Raw genomic sequence first — 21,312 nt, forward strand, 5'->3', positions numbered from 1 at the left:
TAATTAAACAAAAAGTGATTCCCAAGAGCCTCTTGTGAAGGTGTTTCAAGTTGATATATATGTCAAGTATTTGGTGCAACAGCTCATTAAATGGATCCTTCCTAACAGCACTGTGGGTGTACCTACACCACATGGCCTGCAGTGGTTCAAGAAAGCAGCTCACCACCACCTTCACAAGGGCAACTAGGGATGGGCAATAAATGCTGGCCCAGCCAGCGAAGCCCACATCCCATGGATTCATGAAAAAAACCACAAGAAGTCATATTTTCAATGGGTCCAAGATATCATTGAATATTGAAAGTTTGATCAGTTTTTGGTGGTGATCACATCAAATGCAAGAGCCCACTCGCTAATTTTATAGAAATAGGGCAGCATTCCTTTGAAGTTTAATTGTTTTTAACATGAAAAATGAATTTTGTTGTTCATGGTCTTCATTTATTTGACTGTTTAATTGAACTCTACTATAGAGATTTGCCAAATGATTCTTCTCTTCTAACTTGATAGAATCTTTAACCTGTTGTATTCCCTATGCCTTATGTTCTTTAGAATTGAGCACATTTACAATTTTACTATAGCTACCAAGTAGTCTAACAAAAGGATCAATTTATTCCAAAAATGACCCTGATTTATATTTGACCTTTTGTTCAGAAGCAGGCAGAGGGGGCAGGGGGAGCATTCTGTGGCTTCACAGCAACAGGACTATAACACATTCACAAACTGTAACATTAAGTAATCTACTTGTGTTAGGGATTCCGTGAATTTTTGGCAGGAACCCAGTAAATGCAAAAATAGGCATCATGTATATGGTCCAAGCATCTTAGAAACTTTTATGCAGAAATATTTTTGTTGGAACAGTACCACAATTGGGTACAAGCATGTTTGCAGGTTTAGGAAGATATCAACATGTAATGAATTCAAGTATTTCGAATCCAGATTACTTTAACAAGTTCTCTTTCACATGTGGCTCAGTTATGTGGACGGTATCGCGCCTATTTCTAACCTGTTGTCGGAGTGTCTCATTTTCTTGTTCCAGAGCACGCTTGCTGTATTCCAATTCTTTCACACGAAACTCCTTGTCTGCCTCTGAGTTCCTCAGACTTAAGATCAAATCCTCAAGTGATCGGTTAGTTGAACTGCCATCCTTAATGGTGTTCTAAACCAAAACACCAAAAAAAGACACATTGAGAGCATGACCTTCCCGCCCCCATCTACCTCCTCTCCCACACCGTTCCGCAATACTGACACAATATGCTAAATTCACGTAGTGTTAGTTAAGTTGAGTATTGCTGAAAAAAATACTTTTTTTGTTGAAGCTTTTCATCTTGCACTCATCAGGATAACTCTCAAGAATGCCAAATGTAAAGGGAACAACAATTTATAATGTATGAGAAGAGAGTGCTAATTGGCTGGCAATTGGACTCTGATTGGTAGAGGTGTTACCATGGAGAATGCACCAGCTGATGGTGAGTGACAGTTAACAGCCAAGCATTGTTAGAAATTTAAACCAGGCAGCTTGACACCGATTGGTCAAGGCATTGCAGAGTCCAATTGCCAACCAATCAGCTCCCTCTTTTCATATAGTACAAATAGTTGTTCCCTTTACATTTGGTATTCTTGCAAATTGTCCTGAAGAGTGCGAAAGCTTTGACAAAAATGTCTCTTTTTTCAGCAATACGCAAGTTCTGTACTACCAAATGACTATTACTTTGAGAATTATTAAAATGTAGACTATGCTATTAATGCAGCTGCAGTTTTCACATGAAAATTGTTAGCTCAACTGTTAATGTGTAAACAAGTACTGTATAACACCACTGTATGTGTTCAGCATTCTCTTCACCAAAAGATGTCAAGAGAAAAAGTAATTGATTTTTCACAGCTCAGTTCATTTATTGACTGCCAGATGAAGGGATAATGAGATATATAAAAGCAAGACACTGGATGCTGGAAATGATGTTTCATGGTAAGGATGGAAAGGAAGATAAGGCATTTACCGACCATTATACAATATTTGCAACATATGACATTTTCCAGATAACACTGCCATTCTACCTCTAGGTATACAGAATGAATAGATGGCATTTTGCATGTCAGTAAAGATATGGTGGTTGAGAGGTCATTTGAACCACAAATTTTAAACCACTAGGAACACACTCCATAGCAGATTCTTCTTAATATATAGCAATATCTGTTACTGATGTCCCACCAGAAAAAATAAATTGAAATACAGAAAGCAATCACTAGAGGAGTTAAAATTACATTGTGCAATATTCGTAACAAATGCACCAACACACTTGTATGAAATCCTACAGTCCTGCTATGTTTGTGGGTCAACACGTTTTGTAAATTAGAAAATAAATGTTAATGACTTTGTGACCAGTATCTCTCAGTCTCATTTAAACCTCCATGGGATTACTTTCTGTATTCTATTTTTACTGGTATGGACATCAATAACATATGGTACATCTATGAAATTGTATCAGTGATATTATACTTGATTTCACAAGCAGTACTGTAGGGATATTATTGTAATTGATGGAGCTATACCATAATGTCTACATAATACCCCAGCATTAATAACTACAGTTAGCAGGAGGTAATGGTGCTCAGTCAGGATGAGTTCCACCTTCATCCTTATAACTATAACTTCCTGAAACATATATCATTGGCTCAGGTGTATGAAATGTGATGGAAATAGTGCGGGACACACCCAACTCACCAAGCGCTGCAAGGACTCATAGACTTTACGGGCAGAATCTTGCCTTTGTCGGGTGGGCTCGGCAGGGGGTGGTTGGGAAGCCGACTGCCGCTCACGTGATTTCATGCTGGCGGGCCAATTAATTATTTTTATTTGCTTTTGGAAACCTCATCCCGCCCATGGATGAGGTTTCCAAAAAAGTGCAAAGGCTACTTGGTTTTCTCGCCTGCCCGCCAACCGTAAGGTTGGACAGGCAGCAAAAAATTGCTTTTAATTACCAGTTTAATGGCCTTAAAAGGCCTTTTAATTGTCGGGCATGCTGCTGCTGGCTCCAATGCCCACCCGCCGACCGAAATGTTGCGCGAGTGCGCAATGATGTCGGGACGCTCGCTTGACGTCATCGCGCATCATTTTAAGTTCAGTTGGGTCGGATGCACACCTGCCTAACGAGCTAAAAGTTTTGCCCTATAAGTATGCTGAGTAGAATGTAAAAAGGGAATGAGTCAGAGCCTATAAGATGAATACTCTCACGGAAGATTTCTGATTAGTCATCAGTAGATGCATTAGCATCCTCCATTTTACTTATTATCAGGAGAACTGAGTACAAAAATCATAACAACTGTGCTACTGCTCTACCTGCAGCTGTCGGTTGTTCTCTCGCACAGACTCCAAGAGCTGTAAATATTCTGTCACCTGCTGAGATTTAAAACCTAAGTCTCTTTCCAGCATCTCCTTGTCTGTTGCAAGTCTCTGTGGAAATAAAAAGGCAAACATTCCTGTGGTGTATTGAGAACTGCATTGTACACTTTGTCCACTTAAGGTTATCATATACATATACCAGAGGGGGTCCAGAAGGAGAATAAAAGAATCCATGTTTAACAGCAGTGCAGTTCTGATTATGAATATTAACCCAAGAACTTCACAATTCCTTTAAATTAAAAAGTGACATATTTATAATATGTATTTATACCATATATATGTGAATTAAAACACAAAAATGCTGCCTGTAGGATCTAAACAACAGGCATTAAACTAAAATTAGCATTCTGCATCTCTAGCTTTCAGCTTGAACTCCACAGTTTATGAGTCAAATTATTTTGATGAAATGTCCATCATTAATCAAATGCAGGACAATCTGACTCATCAATATTCAAACTCAATGTCAACTTGTCTTTTTCTAACAGAAAATAACATGACTTCAACTACCATCTGAGGAGAAAACTAATGGCTTAGAACACAGTAGTTTGTCATGTGCATCCTGAAGATATTATGGATCATATGACAAATCTAGCTGTGGGGAGATGTAGGAATATTCACTCTCCAATGTATGTTCAAATATTTCTATAATCCTTGTGCTACTAAGCCAGTGGATCCGATTGCTTCAATGGGATCCTGCACCATTAGACTGGGGCATTTAAGTGCTGCTGTTAGGGAAAGAGCCCTTCTGCTTATTCCTTACTCTTATAGATGACAAAGATACAGTTCGTACAAAACCACTTGATGAATTTCTCAAAGTGGATCTGATATAAGATTAGACAGATGGGGCTTCTCATGTCATTTCTTATCCAATCTCTTCATTCCATGCAACTTTGTCAATCGCGGTTCTATCAATGGGTCAGCTGGTAAGTGCACTATATAACTGGGGACAGGGTGGGAGGCAAGATGAGCACCAAGCCCCCAACCTCAGCGGTGTGAGTCCCAGACGATTTTAATGCCCAGGCCTTACGTGCATGCCAGTCAGCAGTCTGCCCAAGAAGAACGGGAAGTACCAGTTGGCCGGCAGGATTTTGGGTAGCAGGAAGGTTGTTGGCAACAAGTAGCAGCGAGTGTATTTTGGGAGAGTCACAAAAGAGGAAATGGTTGAAACCTGAGACAGGGAGGCACTCGTGCTGCACCTGGCCCAAAAGGAAAAGTTTATAAGTACTAAAACTTATCTGTTTGAGCATCATCTGACCTAGAATTTTCTTCCTGCTACCTTTGCCTAGTAAGAAGGCCATAGTTGCTTACCTGCACAAGCCACCAGTTATATTGCAGTGAGAGCTTGATAACATCATCAAGCTCACAAATGCTCACTTAAAGAAGGAGCTGTCTGCTTCAGGTGGGTGCCCTTGCCAGCTGTTTGGAAAATAGGTTAAAAGAAAAGGCAGAGAGGTCTGTGGGGGATGCCAGTGGGTAAATCACCCGGACAATTTTAACCACCTGCCCACTGAGTTTACACCACGTGGGTATGGTTAAAATTACTGAATCATATAAGGTAGGTTCAACCTCTAGTTTATGCTCAGTTGGCTGATATCATTAGCATACGGGCAAGTGGGAAAATAACAAGGATTCCTATTGCTGATCTCCATCCAGGAAGGTTCCACTACAAGTTAGTCGTCTCAGGTGAGATGGAAAAGCAGGGAATGAAGTGTGGGAAAAAAAACTTATATTTAAATATCAAATATAACAATTCTGTCTTTGAAATAGTCGAACAATTTGTTTCTAAAGGAATTTATAGAGACTGACAGTTTTATAGTTCCTTCAATATTCAATTCATACATGGCAAAGTACACGCTTTCTAATAATTATTTTCTTGGCTACTACTTTAATAAATCTGAGCTCAATCATATTTATAATGTAGTTGAGATTTGTAACCACAAAGACAATGAGACTTTAACTTTGACCTAAACAAACCAACAGGTTCTAGTGATCATCCTAAATTTTAGGTGCTCTTAAGCATCTAAGTTAAGATTTAAGAATATAAATATTTCATTTTAGACACTGAATTTTTGCAATTCCTTGGACATACATTTAGGTCATCTTGCAAATGGAGCAGGTCTTCCCGTAGGCTGTTGAATGTGGCCAAGAGTAGTCGTAGAGACTTGTCCACGGTAATTCTTGTCTAAAGATATAAGCATACAGGAAACATCAGTTCAGTTTAGCAACCTATAATATTTCATGACCGAAATACAGGATTTTTGAAGCTTAGTCACTGAACTGAAAACATCACAACTGCAGAAATCTGACAACTAATCTCTCAACAAGCAACTGTAGGTTAGATACAATAACTATTGATCAACTAGAGAAAAACAGAGGTCAACGACAACAACAAACTAACAGCACACCGAAGACAGTGTGAACAGATTTTCTGTAAAATTAATTAGAATACGAAATATCTTCTTCCTTACTACAAGACAACTGTGATGATTGTGTGGAGGCTGTGCCTGTGAAATGTTGACCGTTGATCTGTAATGGTGACTACAGTGTAAAATTAACATCACTTCCAAGTGGAGAAGAATGCAGAGCCTCAAAGCTGAACATTATCTTTTTAGAAACTTCTGATCAGGTTTCTTCTTGGCTCCCAAGTCTATTCCACAATTAACTGAGACATAAAGACCAGCAAAGTCCCAACCTGTGCTGAGGTAACTGATCTCAGCCAGGGCAGTGGTTAGACCACAATGTTGGACCTCTACAGTCTTGGAGTAGAGAGAGAGAAATCAGCATAGTTCTTGCTCCTATGTGTTATCCACTAATCCAATGTCACATCTGCCAGTTACTGCAGGATTTGGCGCCAAGGGGTCATGAAGGGCATCCACTGCCCATGGCCGTGAAAGAGACCACAACACTCAATTTCTATGCCAGTGGTTCCTTTCAGGGCTCCACAGGTGACCTCTGTGGGATATCACAAGCCTCCACCCACAAATGCAACCATGAGGTCACAGATACCATCTTTGCGAGGGCACACAACTTTGTGCATTTTGCCCAGGACCAGGACAGCCAGGGTGCAAGAGCCATTGGATTTGCCCAGACCTTGGGTTTCCCAGAGGTGTAGGGTGCCATCGGCTGCACTCATGTGGTGCTCAGATCTCCATGGCAACAAGCAGTCAACAATGTCAACTGCAAAGGACTTGCTAAATGTTCAGCTGGTGTGCGACCACCACAAATGCATCCTACAGGTCTGCGCATGGTTTCCAGGGAGTGTCCACGGCTCCTACATTCTTGGTCGGTCACAGACCCCTGACGTCTTCCAGGGTCCACAGAAGCCGCAGGGATGGCTCCTTGGGGACAAGGGCTACCCGCAGAGGATGTGGTTGATGGCACTCATGCGGTGGCCTCAGACTGCAGCAGAGCGAAGATATAACGAGGCTCATGCTGCAACTCGCAACTTGATGGAGCAAACCAGTGGGATGCTGAAGATGAGGTTCTGGTGCCTGGACCAGTCTGGTGGAGCCCTGCAATACAGTCCGCAGAGGGTGTCACGCATGGTCAATGCCTGCTGCGCCCTTTACAAAATGGCACTGCAATGGGGAGAGGAGCTGGCTGAGGAGGAGATGAAGGAGCTGGAGGTCTCCTCTGATGAGGAGGACGCTGAGGGTGAGGAGGCCCTCGAAGGCGATAAAGACAGAGATGAGGACCCCACCCTGGCCAGACGAGGCAGGAGCACTGGGGAGGCCCTCATAGCTGCTAGATTTGTGGAGGATGGCGACGGCATGCAGTGAGGAGACACCATAGATCCTCACATTGCATCTATGAATGTTTGACTCCAGCCTGGCTTATGGCAATGCACATACCCTCTGTGATAATGCTCCTGTCATGGAGACGCAGTGGTGGCCCTAATAGTTGCTCAACTGCAGGAGGATGATGATGACATGTAATGAGGACACTCCAAGATCTCCACATTGCCTCTGAGAATTTCTGACTCCTGTCTGGCCGAGGGCAGCTCGTCTGTGCTCTGTGATCACGGTCATATCATAAAGATACAGCAATGAAACTTTAAATGCACCTGATCTTTTGTCCACCTTCAGCACCTGAGCCCTTCAGGAGCACAGCATCACTGGTCACAGATGCTGAAGAGATGGGGGCCAGCCCCTCCTTAAAGGTGCTGAGAGAACACAGAGAGAATGATGGAACTCTGTGACGCCTGCCCACTACATTCTGGCAACAATGACCAGCACCATCAAGGTGCAGGCACCAGTAATGTGTCCAGGGAGTGAGAGGCCGGACCATCACTTTGGCCTGAAGGCTGCACAAAGCACAGGGAAGAGGCCCTGGACTGAGACACCTGCCTTTATCTTGCGCAGTAAGGTTTCACATCTGAGTGACACGAACACTGCTCATCAGAACAAGGAGCCATAGGCATGGATACATTCTTGGGAGTTTATTGGCAATAGTAAATAGTCTGTACAAATGATTATCACCCGTGCCCAGGCTGTGCACTTTCCTAACCCTGCCGCTATGTCTTGGTGCTCCCTGGACATCCACAGCAAGATGGAGGCAGCCCACTGACTACTACGCTGTGTCTGTGATGACATTGGCGGGCAGCCTCTGGAGGGCCGAGCATGGAGGTTCTCAGCCTGCTTTTGGGGTCCTCTTGTGTGGCAGTGGCACCCTCTTTGGCCTGTGGAGCTGAAGCTGTGGAGGTCACAGGAAGAGGGGATTCGGATGATGGCACGCAGCACAAGGTCACTTAGGGCTGTTGGTGTTGGAGACAATGTGGCTGTCCCAGTGTCAGCATTTGACCGCAGCAAAGGTGACCCACCAAATGTTATAGTTATGGTGCTGGCAGCAGATGCGACTGGCTACACCACTGGAACAACTTAGGGGATTGTGAAAGGCAAACTTGTCAGGAATCAGTTTGAATTTGTGCAGTACAGTGGACTGAGTATAGAAGACATTCCACCAGAACAACTCAGCCTTTGTGAGACTGTACATGTTCAAAGTGTTTGTGGTGGGCGAGGCTTCCAGGGATCTCACTGCAGGAGTAACTGTTTATCAAAAAGAGGGGCAGAATTATCCCCGTTGGGGGGTTGTGCGGGTGCAGGGGCGGGCCCAATCGGCACTCCCGATCGGGTCCGCGCCGCCATTTTACATGGGCGGGCCAATTAAGGCCCGCCCAATGTGATGCGCGCTCGGAAACGCTGAGCACTCCCTGTGTGGGCGGGGGCGGGGGCCGGTGGGGGGGGAGGAGGTTCCCTGAGTTGGGGCATGCGTGCGAAAGAGCACAGAAATCTCCCTGAGGCACAGAGCTTCCCCAGGGAGATTACTAAAATTTAACTAAAGAAGAAAAAAATTTTAAGACTTGTCCCCTCATGTGACAGTGTCACATGAGCTGGGGCATGTCAATGAACTTTAATGAAAAAATTTATTTAATTTATAAACCCTTCATGAAACCATATCCCGCCTGTGGATGAGGTTCCATGAAAAATGTGAAGGCCGCCTGGGCTCTTCGCCTGCCCTTAAGGTTGGACGGGCAGCTTTCTCAATAGGCTTAATTAGTTCATCAATGGCCTTAACAGGCCTTTGACAGTTCAGCAGGCACGCAACCGACTCGGCTGCACGCCCGCCGAACTCAAAATCTAAATGACGCGCGGTGATGTCGGGACGCCTGCCTAACGTCACCCCACGTCATTTTACACCTCGGTGAGCGGGCCCCGACCCCACTCGCCGAGCCAAAGATTCAGCCCCATGTTACTGCTTGAAAGCAGGTTTCCACTGCAACAGTGCCTGTCACCGCCACAAGTCCTGTGACAACATTGACCAGCGCTAACAGCGCTGGCATAGTAAATATATCTGTATTGTATTTATGCTGTTTTTGAAAACATTGATGAGTAAGCTATCCGAATGGTTTGGGTGTGATCCTGAATGGAATATGATTGAACATAAACAAATGAATTTGCAATGTTTAGATGTTGCAATGTACCTGAAATGTAACACTGAAAAATGTACATTATGCACTTATTAATTTTTTTTTGCTGTATTGTAATCATTGATGAATATAAGTTATATCCGAATGATTTGGAAAAGTACTGAATGAAACGTAAGAGGACAGTAAACAGAATTAAGCAGGTTACACATTTGTGAATGAAATTTTCTTTTTCTTTCATAAAAGTTGGCCATTTCATGAACTGGGCAAGTTTTCCAATAGCCATTTCATGAACTGGGTGGGCAAACTGCCAATTTCATGAACTGTACAGGTAGGCTGTCCATTTCAAGAAATAGACAATTTGACTGGCCATTTCACGAAATGGGCCGTTTCACAAATTGGGCATAACACATGTACAAATGGAGGATATCAGACATTGTGAAGTAAATGTTCTCTTATACAAGTCAGCGTAGAAATCTCAGGGAAGATTTTCATGGGCACTTGTGCCTAGAAACACGTGTAATCTGGCCGCAAGCAAATACTCAGCAATAAAGATTGAGAAAACCTGGGCACACATGCATTACGTGCATAATTGCTACGTGCAGGTTTCCTCAATTTTACCTCAGTCTATTGATTCTTTCCCCCAAATGCATCTTGGCTCTTTAGCCTGGTTGTGAAGTCATTGTAAAGAGCCATACGTGAAAACTTCAAGCCATGAGGCAAGTTCAAAATGGGTGAAAAACCAAGCCCAGAATTTTTGTTACAGCAGGGAAAAAAATTCTTCTGCTACTTTATTGTGATTTAAAAAAAATTATCCTCTGGGATCTGCACAACATTTTCTGTTGCTTTGAATGTATTTTTCTGTCATCAGTAGAAGTCACATTAAAAATTGAAAAGCTTCCACGATGATATGTTCTAATGTGGATGATAGTTAAATGCTTGAAACCAATGTTTCCTTTAAGCTGTGTGGCCATGCAGCAATCCCAAGGTACCCATGCAGGCCGTGCACAGGTCAGCCCCTTTAAATTGTCGCACAAGCACTTCCAGGCAAAAACCTTTAAAGCGGCCACATACTTAAACAAATTGCCACACACAGTCCAAATATAAAATTAGAGGGAATGTTGCTTGAAACTTTCATTTTTATTCTTAAAGGAGGAATATATGGCATGGGTTCAGCACTTCCCACAGGCTGTGATTGTTTTTATCCATTTTAAGCTCCACTATGGGAGCATGAATGGACATAACTTCAGGTGCAATATCCTGATTACAGCCCACAGGAAATTCCATTTGTTTCTATATTAATTTTGTGTCTGATGGGACAATCTAAGAACTATTTTTTCCCCCAATTAGATAGCATGCAGCAGGAAATCATTTTAGTCCATAAGCTACAGAAACGTCCATGATTTGCACCAATGACATTAATTGAAATTCTACAAATGATCTGTTGTCCTTTTACCATGTAATCTATACATTTTCAAAAAGGGTGCCTTGCCTCTAAGGCGGTGAGGTTGCTGTTTGTATATCATTAGATTTCCCTACTTTTTATACTTGATTCATCAAATAATTTCTATTATAATATGTTCTTCACACATTCTAACAAGACACTACTGTTTTCCATGTGTTTTATGTGTGTGCTCTTGGTGTGTGTGCATGTCTGTGTGTGAAACCTTTGACCTAGTCCACATAGATCCATGTCTCACTCTTTGGCATCTAGCTACCGTTGTACTGCAGAATAAATGTTAGTGTTGGGCATTGATAGCCCATGGCTGTTTCCTTCTTCCAATGGGGTGATGCTCACATTGAAGAGTGAAGAATTTTTGGGTAAATGCCAGACATATGGCATAAAGGTCATGGTGAAATGGATAATCCACACTTATGAATGTCTGCTGTTATGTTCACTGGATTTTTCCTTCAAATACAATGACTATTTCAGTGCTGCAATCCTGCAAAAAAAAACAAACTGTCCTCATTTTTCACTCTCAGTTCTATAACTGTTCTTACAACTATATCAGTTTTACCTGCAAGAGATAGCGTAAGTGTTGTTTTGTCAATTCAGATAGTCCTTTCGGTATCAAAGTTTCGACGTTTTCATTGGTACCCTGAAAAATAAACACATACTCTTTAAGGCTGGATATATTTTCAAAACTTATTTGCAGTCTAAATAATCAAAAAGGTCTAAATATTCTAAAAGATCTCTGCAAAAGATTTGTTTTAAAATATCTGATCAAAACTGAATTATTCTGCACCTAAGATTCCAATAAGTGAAAATTTGAGCAAACTACTGGCATTGTGAAAAAGACATGAAAAACACTTTCATCTTCTCCCCTGCCCCCCACCCCCTATTGAAGGTCCCACTTACCTCTTCAGCTTGCAATGTGTCATAGTTACTTTCCTAATAGGAGGCATAGATCAACATAGAAAGGAAAGTATAATGTTCTTTTAAACCAAATTTTATTCCACAAATCTGCTATTTTGTCCAACTGTGAATCCTATAGTTCCCTAAACACACAGAACCAATTTCTTCCATTCCGACCTGTTTTTGGCAGTTTGCACCTCTTCCCTGGTGTTGCCAGCAGACAGTTCTCTGTCCTTTGCCAATTTTTTGTGGCTTTCCACATTTATCCATTCAATTAAAAAAAAATCTTAAGTTTTCCTTAAGGTTAGTTAATTTTATACTTTTAACTCTTGGATCTGAGTTTACTCCAAGTCCAAGTTAATGCATTATTAGTATTTGTTGTTCTTTTCTCTAATAAGAGTTTAGTTCTGTGAATTTTATGTTAGTTTTTTGAGCCACACGTCCCTCAGTCATCCATTATGTTTTTTCTCTGAACCCACTCTAGTACAAGTGAGTAGAAATTACACCTCTTGCTCCCAGCCAGTGATTCTCTGTCCATTAAAGTAGAAAATCATAGGCTGGTGAATGCAGAGGTGGGAGTTCAACCCCCTACTCCTCTAGAGTATACCCCAACTCACCCCAAACGACACTCCCCTTATTCCCTTACAATGAGTATTGGGGAGATGGCACAGTATTCTAGACTGGGTCTCAAGAAGGGTCATACAGACTTGAAACGTTAACTCTGTTTTTCTCTCTCCACAGTTGCTGCTAGACCTGCTGAGTTTTTCCAGCATTTTCTGTTTTTGTTTCAGATTTCCAGCATCAACAGTATTTTGCTTTTATTCTAGGCTGCGTTTTGTTTTGGGCTCAGTTGGCCAATTAGTGGCTAAGGAGGGCATACACCATCCAATCAAGGATGAAGGATGGGTTCCTGATGCTGGATGGCCTCTAGCACAGACATATCAGCATCCCTACCGTCCAAGGTGGGAGTCGCTGATGTAGCCAAGACAGAGTGAGGTTGCCTCATGATGTAGGCATTCTCTAAAGACAATATTAAAAAAATTTTCAATTAAAATAGGCTACAACTTCCAGGGCCAGAATTTTTCCATTGGCGAGTTGGGGGCGAGGTCTGCTCGTTGACGCAAAAATGTCACGGGATGACATCAGGGGGAACCCCTGATGTCATCGCGCCCCATTTAAATATTCAGGAAGGCGGGGGGACAGTGTGAACAGCTGTCCGCCTGCCGACCTGTCAACGGCCAATTGAGGCCACTGACAGGATCATTAAGATAATTAAAAGCCCTGCTCGTCCAACCTTAAGGCTGGTGGGCAGGCCAGGAGCCCCAGCGGGCTTCTGATAAAACATGAAACCTCATCCACCGGCGGGATGAGGTTTCATGTCTGTTTTAAAAAACTTTAATAAAGTTTTAGTCATATTTATTAACATGTCCCATCTCATGCGACATTGTCACATGAGGGGGACATGTTCATTTTTTTTATTTTTCTACTTTTAAACTTTGAAGCATTGTCAATGATCTCCCTGAGGTAGCACTTAAGTCTCAGGGAGATGTGCGCTCTTTCGTGTGAAAGAGCGCACTTTGACAGTTGGGGAATCCCTCCCCCTGCCCCCCCCGCACAGGAAGCACATAGCGCTTCCTGTTGGGCAGCCCGCTGGGTGCGCCTTAATTGGCCCACCCACTCAAAATGGCGGCAGGGCCCATTTCGGCGGCGATCGGCTGCCCGCCTGCCGCCAAACCGGTGGGGCCCGGCCGCCCATCAAGGGAAAAATTCTGCCCCAGGTCATCAATGTGAAGGGGAAACCTGTCTACTGGGCAGCCAGTGGGTACATGGTGTGACGGCCATGGCTGGTAGGGGTGGGTTCTTAACGGGATGACTCCCCCCACCCACTCTACCCCTCTGATCTGCTAACAGAGGCCACATCCAACCCCTGGCCATGTTTTAGTGTCATTGGGGGGGGGGGGGGGGGGGTCGGGCCACAATCGGACTGCAAAATCCCAGTCAGCTTGTGCTGAGTAGCCTTAATAGACCATTAAGTTGTCCTAATTTGCACCTGCCACTTGCAGGTGGGTCGCAGTCACACACCCCATTCATCCTGGTATGAAAATGGCCTGGAGGCAGGAACAGGCCAACAACCCAGCACACCAATTTCCGCTGCTAATTTTCAGGTCTTCCTGCCTGCAACAGGAATCAAAATCAAAAATCCTGCCTTGAGTCAGCATTAACCTGGAGATAAGAGGTTCAATCTGGACAATCAGAAACTAAGGGCTGGATTTTCACAGAGTCAGGCTGACTCCAGAGGCCTTTAAAAATGGCAGGTGGGTCCTGATTCCTGGATTCCCATCCCCATTCCTGGTGCTAGCAATTTTTGCTGGCTCAGGATAAGGGTACGGGCTTGGCACGCGCATCCTGCAATGCTGACTTGGCTGATTCCATTGCAGGGGTATGCATCTCATACCACCTTGCAAGTTTCATGGAGTTGCACCAAGCTTCTCGAGGACTAATGGTTGACGGCCCTGTGAACTACATCAACAGAAACAGATGCCAGACATCTGTTCTCTAGATGGCCTTATTATGAGTGCTTGGCTGAATTTCAAGACTTCCTGATGGATTAGCTCAGCAGGGAATCTGTTTTCACATGCTGAAGGGGAGTGTTGGCTTTGATTGAATGACATCTTTAAGAGATTATAGTAAATTATTCTTTCCTTAAACTGTATTTTTTCAATGTCTGCACATTTATTTGGACAAGATTATGAGATGTGAAGTGGGGTAAAGCTTCTGGTTCCGTCTGACTAAAACTTTTATTGGGTTGTAAGAGCAGTAGCTTATTTTCAAACGAGTTTTTTGAATGGGCGTTTTTTAACTGTATTTCAAGACTTGCCATTGTTATTATATAGCTCATTGGTTTAATGATGCATACCGGTGAATGGGCATGGAGAATGGACAGGGCACATGGCTGGGGCATGAGGAGTCTGAAGGGGCATGGGGGAACGAAGGCGACATGGGGAGCATGGAGGTGGCATGGGTAGTGGGTGGGGTATGAGGTGTTGTGAGGGTGAGGGGTAGAGGGCCAAACAGCCTTTAATACAACTGGGAGAAAGTCCCAGAGAACTGAGGTGGGCCTTCTAATCAGCCAACCTCAGCACTCGCCTCCCTCTGTAGCCGCATTCAAACTGCTTCCGAGGTCAATGGGCCCGACTTGATCCCACACCTACATTGCTGGACCCAAAACAGTGCATGCAGTAGCTGTTTATATGGAGACGGGTCTACTGTGTTGAGAAATTTCCCGACTTGAGCTTCCTAACTCGATGGCTAAAAATCGGGTCCTAATATTTTTTTGAAGTACATGTTTTAAAATTATTGAATTAAGAAATTAGAAACAAAAGGAAAACATCTGGAATGGACATAGTAAGTCTTTTAAAAATTCTTTCACAGGATGTGGCTGCCGTCACTGGCTGGGCCAGCATTTATTGCCCATCCGTAATTGCCCTTGAGAAGGTGGTGGTGAGCTGGCTTCTTGAACCGCTGCAGTCCATGTGATGTAGGTACACCCACAGTGCTGTTAGGGAAGGAATTCCAGGATTTTGACCCAGCGACAGTGCAGGAACGGTAATATATTTCCAAGTCAGAATGGTGAGTGACTTGGAGGGAATTTCCAGGTGGTGGTGTTCCCATCTATCTGCTGCCCTTGTCCTTCTACATGGTAGTGGTCTTGGGTTTGGAAGGTGCTATCTAAGGAGGCTTGGTGAATTCTTGCAGTGTGTCTTGTAGATGGTACACGCTGTTGTTACTGTGCGTCGATGATGGACATGGACACGGTGGTGGCATATGGACACGGACTGCTTCAGTATCTGAGTAGTTGTGAATGGTGTGATCACAGCGTGATCCTCCCACTATCCTGCTTCAACTATTCCTAATTCTCATGCATGCTGAACTAATCGCGCTACTGAGATCCCTCAAGCAGATCACCTTCACAGTTAAACAAAAACAATATTTTAAAATATAGATACATTGCAGATATGATGTGAATTTCAATTGAATTCTAAAGGAACACTGCTGTTGTCTATCTTTTTTAATCCATATATTTCCCAATGTTAAAGGGCAATACTATATAAATAGATAGCAAAAGGTGGCCACAGCTGTAATTTAGAAAATATTCCATGAGAAGGCAACAATTTGGTTCATGAATTATGTTGTGGTCAAACTCTTTTGCTTCATACCAAGAGTGCGTCTCGTGGTAGTGTTTAAAATGGTACTCAGTTGATCCAATATGAAAATATTTTGGAATTTGTTTAAAATCCTTCTATATTATTGCTAAATAGAGCAAAAGTACAAGCACAATGACATTTAAATTAATATTTATTGACATCAACTGTTAGGAACATTCCTTTATACCAGATCCTTCTCAGCAATCACCAAAAAAAAACTATTAATCTCTTATTGGTTCACTTTCTCTCTTTTTGTTACTCGTCTATACTTCTCGAATTTCTCCTAGATCAGAAATCATAATTTTGTTGTTTGCACCCTTCTTGGACTTTAATTTTCCATCTAATATCCTTATTCACTTATGGAATTCTAATCTTTGCCCAAACTTTCTTATTTGACATGTTTTCACATTGTACCCGAGTCATCTTCTATTTAAATACGTCCAACTATTGGTAAACTGTGTTATTTTGTTCCACTGAATTAATCTATGAGTTTCCTTTTATCCCAGTAAAAATTTCTCTTTTCATGTTCATTTGCTTTGGCATTATTTGTTTCAGCCTTCAGGAACAAAGAATCCCTATAACAGGTCAACAATAATAGAGTAAGGTTTTTATAAATATATATTAGGTTCAAATTGGAAACTCCAGTACTTACATTGTAGTCAACATTCACCTCCAAACTTTTTTGCCTGCCAAAAAAATTGAAATAATAATTATAAATTTCTTTAAAAATGCAGTGCAGAGAGTTAAATCATGTTGAACGGACACAGGAACAGTTATTGGTTATTGAATTTAGTATTCATTAACAAACTGGTATCTGTTTGCTTAACTGCATGGTCTGGATGTCAGGGTTTGCTTTTTTCAATGCTTTCTCTACTTAATAAGTAACAGAATAGGTACAGGTAGGTTTAAGAGTTCATTCACGTTCATTTAAAAAAAAAGATTAACTAATTATTGGTAGGACCTGACAGGTTGCACAAGTGGAAAACTACAACTGGAGATAGGGAGAAGTCATGAGACATTTCTGTGTTTTACACAGAGCACAGACAGGGTGAATATATGAGTTGCAAAGAGCACTGACAGGGCGAGACTGTACCTTGAGTTACATCGAGCACTAATGGGGGAGGCTGTACCCTGAGTTACACAATTACACAGAGCACTGACAGGGGGAGACTGTACCCGGAGTTACAAACAGCAATGGCAGGGGAGACTGTACCATAAGTTACACTGACATTATTCCATGGGAAACTGGGGACACAGTGGGAAAGTGGAACACTTGAATTTACTCAAAAACTGTTCAATGATTCACCATAACTATGGTGGCAATGTTTTCCAGATGGAGTAAATTTGTAATTCAAGTTCCCAATTAAATGAGTTTAAATTTTGCTCTATAACCGGCCAGATCGTCAACTCCTAGTTACATACCCACAGTCATGACGTTTCAATAAAGTCAATTTGTAAACACATCAGTGAGCTCAGCATGCCAATCCAAACAGCTTTATGATAGTATCATAGTAACACTATTTGAAGATAATTTAGTTCAATTCAATAGAATTCATCAGAATTGCGTAGGCGCACACAATACACAGCCAGAAACTAGGCCATCAGCCAGTTTTCTATGACTTGACATTCTCTCATACTCCATTCTATCTTGTTTGGAGAAATTTTGTTCATATTTTAGACTAATGTCTGATATTTCCATGCCTAGCATGGAGATTGAAAGCCATTTACAAATCCTCCACCTAAGCAGTAAACATTTTTTAAAAAATTCGCCTGAGTAATAACTAATTTTCCAAACCCAGGAGCAATCCCACAGAACGTAATCTCAAAAATAAGGCTTTACAAATAGGTCACTAATTTGTGTCATTGCAACTGTAATATTAATTATTGCACAGGGGGAAGGGAGAGAGATTGGCCTGCAGTTTGCCAGCCATGACAAAGTGACTGGGCTCACTGCTAACCTCTAAGAAAGCTGGTCTAGTGTACTCTGTGGCATGGATTTCCTTTTCCCAACATTAGTTTGAAACTGGCAGCAGGTCAAGGGGATCACCAGGCATCCAGCTACAATGATATCATCAAGCAGGCATAAGCAGCCAATCACACTGAAGTATTTTCACACACAGCAAACCAGGAAGTGAAATGGACTGATTATACTTCACTTAATTGGGATGCACACTTGGGATTAAGGTAGACACTGTGTCACGACTCAATGGGGATAGTGCACTGTAATATCAAGCCCCACTGTTCCCCGAGCCACAACAAATGTGAAAACTTTGACCAAACCACAATTTGCACCAATCCTACCTAACTGTTTAATTTGGGTTAACCAAATACGAGAACCAGATTTGTAAACTTAGTATGTAAATAACTGTTTATTGAACAAACTGTCGTTAACCAGTGGCAAAAGAAATATGAACTGCCAATTTCTAACTCTATGACCTAAACACTACTCCTTCTTAAATCCCTTTACGCACACACACAAGATACATAAGACCCACAAAAACATGGATTTTATGGGTGGGATAAAACAGTTCAATAGCACCAATTCTGGAGTACAGGATTCGATGGTTTGATTTTGATCGATGCCTTCCAAATTCCTTTCAGTTCTTGTTGATACACAAGGTGGTCTTCCAGCACTTTCAGTATTTTCACTGGTTGAGCACTTGCCTTCCAATGACACTAACAGTGATTTCCCCCTTTGCCTCTTGACAGAGGTTTTCAGAGAGAGAGTGCAGGATATAGAGATATGAGGAAAAAAAGCCAGCTAACTATTATTGTGGAATTACTGGAATCTTCCACACACAGGAGGTAGTTTTAGGTCTCATTCCTTTCAGGCTAGGAACTATTCTGCAACACTGCCCTCACACAAAAACCTGGTCACCTGGTCAGGAACCAGTTAAAACGTTGTTGTCAGGTAGCTCCCTTGTTCCAGGACTCCTTTCCAGCCCCATCCTGTCTTTCATGGCACACTCTGTACCAGGACTGCAACATTGTATATATCTCTCATCCTGTTCCAGTGGACATGTCTTTAAAATTGCAGCCATTGTAATTTTAATCCACAGTACAACAGAAAATAAAAAGATATGTTCTTTACATGCCTCCACCCTTAAAAAGAGATGAAACGCCATTTCAAAAATGCGTTTCATCACAAGGTATGTGACATGGGCAACAAAACATGAGACTTACTTTCATTCATCCTCCCTTCCTCTTATACAATCTTCAGCATTTCTTACCCCTTTAACTTACTTCAGTATTTTACACCCGGGACAACGCATCCGTGATCATATTAACTTTGCTGGCAATGTGAACAATCTTTACATTGAATGATTGAAACAATAGACTCCATCTATACAGTCTCACATTTCGAGTTTTAAACTTTTCAATGAACACCAGGGGATTATGGTCAGTGTAGATTAGTGTTTCTTTGTTATCGTGTCGGACATAAACTTCAAAGTGTTGAAGAGACAACTACAATGCTAGAGTTTCTTTTTCTACCGTAGAGTACTTTCTCTGATATTGATTTAGTTTCTTGGAAAAGTACCCCACCGACATCATCTTGTAATAGGATTGCACCTACCCCCAAGTCACTAGCATCAATTGCCATTTTAAAAGGTTTGGTAAAGTCAGGAGTGACCAACACTGGTTCATTTATTAAGATTACCTTCAGCTTTTCAAAGGCTGCTGACCATACCACTACTGCCTGTTTTCTTAACAAATTGAAGAGGGGTACAGCTATTGTGCTGAAGTTAGGCAAAACTTCCTATAAAACCCACACATTCTCAAAAACCTCAGGATTTCTCGTGCTACTTTACATGCTCCTGTGAGTCTTTCTAGAAACATGGACACGTAATCTAAGATGGAGGATTCATCTTTCTGCTTTAGAAACTTTTCCTTAATCACTTTTAATGGATCTCTTATTTCATGACCATAGATCAATTCAAATGGATTAAATCCAGTGGATTCATTTGGAGAATCTCTGGTAGCAAATAGTGAGAAATCTAATCCTTTGTCCCAATCCATTGGGTATTCATGGCAATGGGTCTTAATCATGGTTTTGAGAGTCTGATGATATCTCTCTAAAGCTCCCTGTGTCTGTGGGTGATAGGCAGTAGACTTTAGTTGTTTGATACTCATATTGCTGATTATGTCCTGGAAAATTTTAGACATGAAGTTAGAACATTGGTTAGGTTGTATTTCAATTGGTAGGCCATAACGAGTGAAAAACTAAGTTAACTTTTCCACTAGCACCTTAGCTGTAATTGTCCTTAAAGGAATAGCTTCTGGGAATCAGGTTGTCATATCCATGATTGTAAGGATATACTGATGTCCTGCTTTCGTTTTGGATAATGCTCCTACACAATCTACTAATACACGACTGAATGGTTCTTCAAAAACCGGTATGGGTATTAAAGTGCTGGTTTGATTACATGTTAAGGTTTGCCTACTACCTGATATGTATAAACACATTTTACAAAATTGCACAATGTCCTTATGAAGTCTTGGCCAGATAAAATACCTGCTTATTTATGCTTGGGTTTTCCGTAATCCTAAATGTCCTGCCATAGGAATTTTGTGTGGTATTCACAATATATCCTTACGATATTTGGATGGCACCACTATCTGATGAACAACTATCCATTCCTTATCCGCAGGTCCATGAGGGTGTCTCCACTTCCTCATCAGAACTCAGTTTTTAATTTAATAGCTCTCCGGAACTCCTGCAGCCTCAGCTTCAGTGTGAGCTGACTATGCTAACTTGTTTAACTCTGGATCTGCTTTCTGAGCCTCAATTAATGACCTGCCAAACATTTCCTTTGAATTATCCTCATCCTTAAAGAAAATTTCGGCTACTCTAACATCTGCTCGTGGTATTTCTCCGACCTCTGGTGATGGACTTTGTTTAGCTATTGCTCTGGTCACCACACACGATGGAAAAATACCAGGAACTTGTTCTTGTAACTGCTCCATCTCTTTAGCCTCTCTCGGACTTTCCGTCATTATGGGTGAAGCTATAATCTTCACTCCTGCCAAATCATTCCCCAGGAGTAAATCAACTCCATCCACGGGTAATTTCTTAACCACTCCTACAACCACTGATTCAGACAACAAATCACACTCCAATTGAACCTTGTACAATGGAACCAGGATATATTCTCCACTTATCCCATTTACCAATACTTTAGCTTTCATTGAACTCTCTGGAGGGGAAACTAGGTCCTTCTCCAGCAAAAGAGTTTGAGTAGCTCCTGTGTCCCTTAATATAGTTATGGGTTGAGCTATATCATTTAATGAAAAAGGGGTTATCTTTCCTTTAGACAAAAGCCCTTTATATCTCTTATCTACCTTATTCACTTCATCTGCATTCACAGCAGTGGTTACCTCTAGACCCTTACTTGTAATTAAAGCTACAATTTGATCTGTGGCATTTTCTTTTTGA

The 21,312-nt window shown here is 41.9% G+C and overlaps 1 protein-coding gene across 1 annotated transcript in view; it reads right to left on the bottom strand.

Moving 5' to 3' along the window:
• Positions 1–21,312, bottom strand: part of pof1b (POF1B actin binding protein) — a 96,535-nt gene that overhangs the window by 15,152 nt on the left and 60,071 nt on the right. Inside the window, exons 7-11 of the mRNA XM_078547216.1 lie at positions 16,531–16,564; positions 11,336–11,416; positions 5,484–5,576; positions 3,332–3,445; positions 1,001–1,153 (exon numbers count right to left, since the gene is read on the bottom strand). Coding sequence (XP_078403342.1) covers positions 1,001–1,153; positions 3,332–3,445; positions 5,484–5,576; positions 11,336–11,416; positions 16,531–16,564 — 475 coding nt within the window. The remainder of the gene's footprint in view (positions 1–1,000; positions 1,154–3,331; positions 3,446–5,483; positions 5,577–11,335; positions 11,417–16,530; positions 16,565–21,312) is intronic.

This window comes from Cetorhinus maximus, chromosome 8, assembly GCF_964194155.1.
Source record: "Cetorhinus maximus chromosome 8, sCetMax3.hap1.1, whole genome shotgun sequence".
NCBI lineage: Eukaryota > Metazoa > Chordata > Chondrichthyes > Lamniformes > Cetorhinidae > Cetorhinus > Cetorhinus maximus.